The following is a 10,109-nucleotide window of genomic DNA, read 5'->3' on the forward strand; positions in this document are numbered from 1 at the left end:
AAACTAACACGTTAAACTAGTTGTTGGAATCCTTAACAATGGTGGATTGTTTCCTGTAATCAGAGTTGTAAATAGTTGTTTTCTTTTTGTGTTTCACTGTGTTTCACTTTAACATCTCCTTGTGCTTCCAGTTCCACGCATAGTGGAGTTTATTGCAGAGCTGCACAACATAACAGTCCAGGAAGGGGAAGACGCCACCTTTAAGTGTGTTGTTTCGCCAGAGGACACAGAACTGGTCTGGCGCCTCGATGGCAAGCTGTTGACTCCCAGCGAGCGGTTTGTGGTTTCCAGTAACGGACTGTGTCACATGCTGTGCATCCACACATGCCGTGTCTCAGACAGCTCCACGGTGGCAGCCAGCGCAGAGGGCTTGTTGTCTGAAGCAAACCTCAGAGTTCAAGGTGAGAAAACCAGAAATTAACCTTGTATTTGTCTGGTAGAAAGATTCACAGGCTCTGTTTGGTTGCCCAGATGTGCATTTCAATAGGAGCTGTGTAGTAATTTTTTTTGCTAATTTCTAACATAATTTAGGATTTAATTTACCCTGATATTAAAACTCTAAACCCTCTATCCAAATCAATATCGCAATACAACTGAAGCAATTAGTTTTCTCAAAGGGTGAGCAGCTTTTTATTGCAACATCAACATATTTGTGATAAATAATGACCCCTTCAGACGGCTCAAATTGTTGAAGAGGCGCCTTTGACGGCCAGCGCTTAGCAGCTTCTCCTGTTAGAATTCCTCTGGTAACTGACAGAGGCAAGTGGCACAGCAGCTTCTGTCTCAACACAGAGGGCCAGACCAGTGGGAGGGCTCGGCATGGCCTCTCTGAATAGGAACATGCCTTAACAAGAAGTTTCATACCAACGTACACCTTGATGCATGTCAAATAATTGGCCCTCTCTGATGTCTTTGTAAAAAAATGAGATGGGTGATTGACACCTGTCAATTAAAGGGTAAATACCACACTGATTAAGTCACCGTCGTAATCTTGTTTTATGTCTGTGTGTGCTCAGAGGAACAGACGCTGTTCACCAAAAATATGGCTCCCGTTGTGGCTGAGGAGTTCAGCGAGGCGACGCTGGAGGTGGAGGTGAGCCTGGGTTCCGGGGAGGTGCAGTGGATGAGACAAGGAGTGGTCATCCACCCAGGGCCCAAGTTCACCCTGAAGCAGAAGGGACGGAAACGCAGCCTCACCATCCACAGGCTGGCCCTCTCCGACCGCGGCACCTACAGCTGTGAGACCCTCCATGACCGCACGCAGGCCCTGCTCTCTGTGGAACGTGAGTCGACACGTGTTGTCGCTATGTGCTGCTGTTGTTTGTTTATCTCCGTTGCCGGCGGCGCTGTTTGCACATTCGGACCGTCGTTACCGCTGTTGCTTTTGAAGGCAAACTCAATTAACTGCATCAGAGTAATTTAAGAAACGGGGGTCTAGGGGTCCGGGGGGCACTTGGGCAGGCCGTGACGGCAGTTAACAGGTGACCCACGGCAACCCACTGGGTCCCAGGGAGTCGATTTCAATGTTGACATTGCATGAGTGAAGCCTTGATAATTCCATTAAGTGTGTCAAAGGGGAATCAGATTGTAGGATAGAAGGAAGTCCTCATTGAGTAACTATTTAAGCCTCCTTTTCCCTGGATGGGAAGATGTACATCAGACAGCGGCTAGGATTACATTACAGACATCTTCTTCACTGCTGACTATGCTGTCCTGGGGACTAGCTACTGTAGGGCTCACAGGGGCAGTTTAGCCCCTAAACGTTTTAATGATTAAGATGTAGCCAAGCATGTTGTTTTCTTTGTACGCGTTTTGTGGGTGAGATGGTGGGGCTGTGGGTGAGTTAAAGGCTGTCCTTTCAGCAGGATTGTGTGAGGGAAGGGAAAGTCTGGATTCTGGCTGCAGTTGGCACCTCCTATGAATTTGGATCTCCTCTCATTGCATCTAAATTTACGCACTGGCCTTCAAAACCGAGGTTGTTGTCATCGGGTCTCCAAAATAAACGGCTCTTTCTCCCTGGGGAATGCTGGTCTGTATTGGAATAAGTAAAAAATGTTGGCAGATTCAAGGTGGGCTTTGGTGTAAAGCACTGTATTCAAATGACAAAAATACTTGCTCCTCCCACACAGCCAACTGTCTGGCTGTTGTAAAATATTTCTCTGCCATGCACACCCTATGCTAGCCTATACAGTAACAGGAGCTGGGGATACACCCTACAACTGTCATTGAGCGTTCCTGTGAAGAAGGAACACTTTGTAACATTGTCTGGAAACTTTGCTCAAGCTATCAATTGGTAATTTACCACATGAAGCCAATTTGAAGCAACAATTTGTTGGTTCTTTATAGTGACATTTTAATCACAACTCAACTCTTGAACTCCCCATGTTAAATCCACCCATGATTGTATTTGTTATACCAAGAGAGAGGAGATTTGGATATGTAACAAAGCACTAGTGAAAAGCCTGTATGAAGTAATGATTAATATATTATCAAGTGCAACAAATAGAATCTGAATTGTCATTGCATAATGATATACAGTACTTGTTTTAACAATGGAAGGTCAAATGTTCAGGAAGCCAAACACTCATTAGTAAAGAGCCAAAGAAACAACTGTGACAGATCTAAAAACAAAACAGTTTTTTCTCATCTCATAATTCTAAAACAAATCCGTTTACCTTGTTCCTACAGCTAGAAAGATTTCTTTCCGGAAGGGATTAACTGACATCCAGACCACGGAGCGTGAGACTGCGTCCTTCGAGGTGGAGCTGTCCCACACCAACGTAGTGGGCACCTGGCATAAGAACGGGGTCCAGCTCAAGCCCAATAAGCACTGGCGTATGAGTGCTAAAGGACATGTTCACAGCCTCACTATCTCCAACCTGTCCCTGGATGACACAGGCTCCTTTATGTTCTGTGTGGAGAATTTGAAAACGTCTTCAAGGCTTGTTGTTAAAGGTAAGCAACTGTAAAGCCATCATTCAGGATGCCATTTTTTATTGTCCCAAGACACAAGGCTCTGGTGAAAGGTCCATACTACTTCAAGACAGAGATTCCTGTACAGCTATTAACATCAATAAATGTAAACTTTCCACCCAAATTACTTAATCAAAAATTCTAATGAGAATATTTAATTTGTCTGAAGTACTATTTATTTTTTGCTGCATCAATCTGAATACAGTTGTACAGAAACAGCCTATGGAGTAGACATGCATTTATTCAGATGTTTTAAAAAATACCGTATTCCAATCTATTACCATAGCATAGCATGAAGACTTCTCTAGAAAAGGCCTGTGTGTTTTGGCCATCAGACAGCAGTGCAGGGCACTGGAATGGAGTGACAGGCTCTACTGCTGCTTTCACTGCGACTCACGTTACAAATTCAGAACAGTCGTACGCAAGCACACCATCACAGCTCCTCTGGGTGTTATAGGCAGTGCCCAGCAGAACCTTCTGAGGGAATCTGCTCCACCCTGATGACGGCCTGAATCAGGGGTCTGACATTGAACAACTATCAGGATTCAAATGTAATCAGTCATCACACTATGCCAGACCTTACAGTATTTGGCATAGTGTTGAGTGCATACAGTTCATACTTCCTAGGCATTAGGTTTAACTCAAAATGGAAAACACAGGGAGGTAAACTCATTAATGGTAACATTAATGAAAATGTTAGGTATTTAGTCGTAAAATCATGTCAAATGGACAGTAGGCCTATATGTGACTATTGGGTCTTTTATTGTATCTTTCATTAGTCTGTTATCATAAATCAAATGTGATCAATGCAGATGTAAGCATCAATAAGAATACATGGTAACTACTAGACAAATTCTACAAATTACCAAATTGTATGGCACCAATATGAATGTATGTAACAAAACTGATGTCTATTGTCTTTACGTAACTACAGAACCACCGGTGACATTTCTGAAAACCCTGGAGGACATTAGACGCCCTGAAGGAGCTGTGGTGTCTATCGAATGCGAATTGTCACGACACAACGTAGAAGTAAAATGGATGAAAGTGAGAACTCAATCCCTTTCATAAGCATTTTCAAATACTATTCATCAAGCTACAGGCCTAGCTATAGGCCTAGTTAACCTAATGACTATAGTGCAATGAGAACTGTTGTAACTATAGACAAAAACAAGTCAAATTAATGGTGGAAATTAATGTTATAGTAAGTAGAAATGAAAGTGGATATGGTTTTCTCTTCAGAATGGGTCTGAGATGAATTCATGCCAGGACTACAGGATCTATGGCATGGGCAGAAAGCGCTTCCTCCAGATCCTGAAGAGTACCGTAGAAGACTCTGGCGTGTACGTGTGCGATGCTGGAGAAGCCAGCACTTCCTGCACCGTGGAGGTCTACGGTACTAAAGACCTCTGTCCTTATCTAGCAGTGGTTTCTCATTTAACACACAGGAATCTGGAAAAGGGATTTATCTTCACTCTGATGATGTCCCTTGTATAGTTTCTATCCGGTCAAGACTACTTTTTGTAAATAGTCTACTTTGTTCATGTGACAAACAATACATTACTTAAACTATTTAATGAGACAGTAATCTAGAAAAGCAGTGAGAGAACTTTTAGGCTACTTTCAACAGCAATTAATTTTAGGCAAACGGGAAGATTTTTCCAGTTGGGGCTTCCTGCCAACTAAACTACAGTGTGGCATCATTGTTTAGTTTTGGAAGCTGGATGTGTAGCAGACAGAGATCTCTCCCTTTTAACACGTATCCTACAACCAGTAAACAAGGTTAACAACCAAAACATAACTTGTATGGCGGCACGACAACAACAAACTCAGGTCATGTTACAACTGAATTTCATCAGTAGCTACAACCATGGGCGGTGGCAGGGTGTGGCTTAGGCCTCAGATACCAATCATTGTGTTGGTCCCACCAAGCCTTAGCCTGGCTCTGCCCTCCTACGTACTTCTGCTCAATTTTACTTTTGCTTCTGTACTCCGTCTGGGCTTTCGGTATATTAGTCAGATGTCTCTGGCAAACTTTTTACCGGTCCAATCAGCGAACAAAGGGAGTGGCTGAGAACAATGACGTTGATGTCGTGCGGTAGTTTGAGTTGTAGTTTATTAATGGCGGCGGAGAAAGATGCGAGCGAAGCTATTCGGTCCGTTTTGGCAACACTGCCGAATATCCAAAAGTTAGAGCCGGAGCAAGAACAATCTTTGCGGACTTTGTTGGTGGCCATGATGTTGTGGCTCTCCCACGGGGTTCTGGAAAAGTTAGATTTTCCAGCTAGCTCCATTAGTGACTAAATGTAGTGGTGAAGGAGTTGGCTAAGGTGAACGCTAGCGATTGGTTATGGCAGATCCAATAGTTTTAAACTTCAACAGTTAACCATTGACAAGTTAACGGATCGATCCCAGCCTCTCTGTAAAAAGCAAATGGCTAGGTTTGCCATTGGCTACATTACATATAATCATTTTAGCCAGAGCGACTTACAGTAAGTAGGGTCATTCCCCTGAGGCAAGTAGGGTGAAGTGCCTTGCCCAAGGACACAACGTAATTTGGCACGGCCTGGAGTCGAACTGGCAACCTTCTCATTACTAGCCCGCTTCCCTAATCGCTCAGCCATCTGACCCCAGATGCTGGGGACAGGCTACAATCACAACCAAATCTAACCACGGCGACAGCGCTACTAATACATTTACGTTCAGTCATTTAGCAGACGCTCTTATCCAGACCGACTATCCCCCCGAGGCAAGTCGGGTGAAGTGCCTTGCCCAAGGACACAACGTAATTTGGCACAGCGGGAAATTGATCCGGCAAACTTCGGATTTCTAGCCCGACTCCCTCACCGCTCAGCCATCTGACTCCTAATACAAAACATTAACGATTTGCTCTTCCAAGTGCAAAAGAGATAACATTATCTGCACAGCGGCAGGGTTATGAATATAAACCCATGTCTTACCTGAAGTTCCAGTGCATCAAACGAGGCCTTGCATTCCGGTGTGTTGCTAATAGGTGTGTCCGACTTAATGCTCAGTTCCACAACAATGTTTCCTCAGTTTATTATTTAAAACATACATTCCATGCAGGCCTAACCCACTGTTTAAAAGGAAGGTAGGCCTACGTTTGTTTTTTTGTTTTGTTTTTGCGCTTACGTTGGGAAAAGTTGGGACTGCTGTGTTGAGGTCAGCATTCCTAACCTTCCCGCCTACAGATGATTTCAGCTAACTAAATTGGAAGCCTGTTGTTTGTGCCACCACTATGACTTAAGACTGCCATCTATCGGTAGAATAGAAGAACACTTCTGACCTGAGCGATCCAATAGGCTATACATTTGAGCTTTTTGCAGTATTTCAATTGACATTTTAAAGCATTTTATTAATCAGGAATGATCATAAAATACAGCAACACTCATCCTACTGACTACACACCAAATCATCACAAAAACAGAAATATCTAACAGAATAATGTATGTACACACACACACACACACAATATAAAACAAACTATAGGAGCTGTTTAGTATCACAGTACTCTTAGGCTATTTAGCCATGCAGACTACTAACGTATGTTTGCGTGTTGGCTATTGTAAACAAAGCTCTTCTTCTCTGAATGCTGTGGCCAGAGCGCGAGCTGCAGGTGCTGCAGGGCTTGGAGGACCTGGAGATGCAGGAGGACCAGAATGCCGTGTTTGTGTGTGAGATCTCCCTGGAAGACGTGCCGGGGGAGTGGTTCAAGGACGGGGAGAAGATAATTCCCACCAGCACCATCAAAATACGCCAGGAAGGTCATCTGTGAAATTGTGATCTTACTGCCCATAATATTTTTGGTTTTCTGAGAAAATCAACATTTCACTTGATACATAGGAATATGAATTATGACATGATTGAATACGTCTATGAGATGAAATACACATAACACATATGATCACAAACCACACATCTAAATTTGTTTTTCTTCGCCGGCTCAGAAGTTTGGGTAATAACTCATTTCACGTGTCTATTCAGGGACCAAGCATTTCCTCCTGATGTGTAATGTGAGAGGAGAGGATTCTGGAGAGATCAAGTTTGTCGCCAAACACCTAGAATCAATAGCCTACCTGGAAGTAGAAGGTAAAACATTTATGTATCGTCATATTATCGTCACTGTTGTATTGTTTTTTCCATAACCTTGACCTCTTATTGATACTGCATAGTTTATCAATAACAATTCTGGTAAAATCAGAAATAGCATTATATACTGTATACTTAATGTGCATTAACATGGGGATAGGTGCAGCACTGAGCTGCATGTTAATGATGAGAGCGTTTCACTGAAAGTCACTGAGGCTTTACTGCAGTGCCCAGGGTTCAAATCCGGCAAAGCATGACAAATGCCATCCATCTTTAGAGACATGCTTCTCCTCGTTAAATCCCTGCTGGTGTGTGCAGAGCTGCCGGTGAGCATCGTAAACGCGCTCCAGGACCGGACGGCGCTTGAGAAGCAGCGCGTGGTTCTAGACTGCACAGTGTCCAACCCGCGTTGCAGCATCCGTTGGTACAAAGGACTGAACGTCATTCTGCCCTCCGAGCGCTTCGAGATCTGCAGTGAGGGCTGCTGCCGCAAGCTGGTCATCCAGCAGGTGGCGCTGGAGGACGAGGGCACGTACAGCGTGCAGGTCGGGGACTACACCTGTTCAGCCAGGCTGACCGTGGAAGGTAAGACTAAACTATATGAACTGGACTGTAATTTGTCATAACTGGGTTGAGTTAGATGACACTTTGTTTCAGGTTTTCTTCGAAAAGGTCTCTTGTTGACCACTGTTCAAAATTAATCTTAATGGTGAATAATAAACTATTTTCTAGGTTGTGTAAATATTTTTAGCATATTTCGTAGTGTTTCAGCATATCTAAAGGACAAAGTATTTACTGTATATATGAACACGAAAAATTTACCATATTTGAATTACCCTACAAACATTTTGATAACAAACCACAAGTTTAGGTTCTAAAAAGACACTGAGAGAAACTTGGGAGTTAAATCTGCTGTGCCTCAGTAAAAAATTTTTTTTTTTAGTTTTAACAATTTATTTTATTAGTCAGTGCATTAATTTAGATTGATAATCCCGGAAAAAAAAACACGCTTGTAAAATCAAAGCAGTTTAACCATGTCAGCGTGCTCTTCTGAGCTTGCCAAATGGCCACTGCAGCACGCACACAGAAGCCCAGGTGTCGGACTCAGCACACAAGACAGAATTGAGCCGATCACCTTATTTTGACATATAAACATATAAACAATATTACATGAAGCCCAAAAAAACAGTATTTGCGCTCAAATGAATGAGAAAAAAATGTGTGTGAATAGGGACCTGTGCCCCAGTAGAGTTTTATGTCTAACAACGCCCCTGCTTGGGACTAAACTGTCAGACAACATACCAACATGACCACAGCATGTAGTAACGCAGCACCAGCATCAGACACATCAGGTTCCTGTCAGCACCATGTTTCGGACTGGCGCCCATTGAAATGAATGATCAAGTACAAGAGTCAGCGCTCTGGAAATAACTGCACCCAGCTCCACCTAGCATACACACACCAGTCAATATGATGACATCAGCCTGCTGGGCTGGTTAGAGACCCCTGTAGCTCCAGACCTCCAGGGGCCCCAGGGTTCCTCACTCAACCCACGCTCCAACGCACCCTGATAAGGAAGACTCCAACATAAACATTCGATGCTTCAACAGAAACTCTTGAATTCACAGAAAACATGAATAGAGATGTAATCACTTACCTTTCTTAACAACACAGCACTAACAAACAGACATAAATGATTCAAATCAACACCATTCATTCTCTTATGGCACGCTAGCACAGCACTGACTCTATGATCTATATCCTGGTTGAAGGTGTTCATTTAAATTCATTTAAATAAGATGTATTTGAGTTTATTTCCGGGTACATCCCCTTTAAAGTCCCCTCCCCCTCCCCTGTCTGGTAGCTGCAGCCCAGTCTCTCCTGTAACGCCCCCCCCCCCCCCCTCTCCTGTCTGGTAGCTGCAGCCCAGTCTCTCCTGTAACGCCTCCCTCCCTCCCCTGTCTGGTAGCTGCAGCCCAGTCTCTCCTGTAACGCCTCCCTCCCTCCCCTGTCTGGTAGCTGCAGCCCAGCTCTCCTGTAACGCCTCCCTCCCTCCCCTGTCTGGTACCTGCAGCCCAGTCTCTCCTATAACGCCCCCCCCCCCTGTCTGGTAGCTGCAGCCCAGTCTCTCCTGTAACGCCTCCCTACCTCCCCTGTCTGGTAGCTACAGCCCAGTCTCTCCTGTAACGCCTCCCTCCCTCCCCTGTCTGGTAGCTGCAGCCCAGTCTCTCCTGTAACGCCTCCCTCCCTCCCCTGTCTGGTAGCTGCAGCCCAGTCTCTCCTGTAACGCCTCCCTCCCCTGTCTGGTAGCTGCAGCCCAGTCTCTCCTGTAACGCCTCCCTCCCTCCCCTGTCTGGTAGCTCCAGCCCAGTCTCTCCTGTAACGCCTCCCTCCCTCCCCTGTCTGGTAGCCCAGTCTCTCCTGATGGTGAAGGAGCTGGAAGACACACAGGTGGTGGCTCCAGAAGAGGCCTGCTTTGAGTGTGAGGTCTCCGTGCCTGTCCTCAAGGCCCCCCTGTGGACATTGAAGGGGGAGGCCCTGCAGCAAGGCCCCAGGGTGAGTCTGGAGAGGATGGGGACCGTCCACAGACTCACCCTGCGCCAGACCTCTGTGGAAATGAGTGGCCCGGTCGAGTTCACATCAGGGAAAGCCAGGAGCAAAGCCCAGCTTCATGTCACAAGTCAGTTCAATATGTTCTGGGGGGAAATATTTTAATACCTGTTTCAATGATACAAGTCTACTAGTCTGCTGGGTCTGTGTGAACCTGTGTGATCCGCCATTCCAACATCACATGGCGAGAATTCTTTTTGACTTCTGTGGAGTAGTGCTTGCTGCTATAATGTAAGTTTGGTGTTTATGTTCAACTCTATCCATGGGCATAGATATCTAGGTCAAGAGATGAAGAAAGCATGTCTAAGGCTACTTTGAGGGCTATTTTGAGACAGAAGATTGTAAACTACTTTTAGTTTTATTATGTGTCTCGTAAATGAAAGACAGTATTGATTTCTTGTGGTGGTTTACTAGAT

The 10,109-nt window shown here is 44.7% G+C and overlaps 1 protein-coding gene across 1 annotated transcript in view; it reads left to right on the forward strand.

Moving 5' to 3' along the window:
• LOC124485582 (obscurin-like protein 1) overlaps positions 1-10,109 on the forward strand; it is a 32,853-nt gene that overhangs the window by 19,502 nt on the left and 3,242 nt on the right. Inside the window, exons 30-38 of the mRNA XM_047047276.1 lie at positions 132-401; positions 1,017-1,283; positions 2,689-2,955; positions 3,908-4,020; positions 4,216-4,369; positions 6,597-6,758; positions 6,979-7,083; positions 7,402-7,668; positions 9,494-9,763. Coding sequence (XP_046903232.1) covers positions 132-401; positions 1,017-1,283; positions 2,689-2,955; positions 3,908-4,020; positions 4,216-4,369; positions 6,597-6,758; positions 6,979-7,083; positions 7,402-7,668; positions 9,494-9,763 — 1,875 coding nt within the window. The remainder of the gene's footprint in view (positions 1-131; positions 402-1,016; positions 1,284-2,688; positions 2,956-3,907; positions 4,021-4,215; positions 4,370-6,596; positions 6,759-6,978; positions 7,084-7,401; positions 7,669-9,493; positions 9,764-10,109) is intronic.

Source organism: Hypomesus transpacificus, chromosome 23, assembly GCF_021917145.1.
Source record: "Hypomesus transpacificus isolate Combined female chromosome 23, fHypTra1, whole genome shotgun sequence".
Taxonomy (NCBI): Eukaryota; Metazoa; Chordata; class Actinopteri; order Osmeriformes; family Osmeridae; genus Hypomesus; species Hypomesus transpacificus.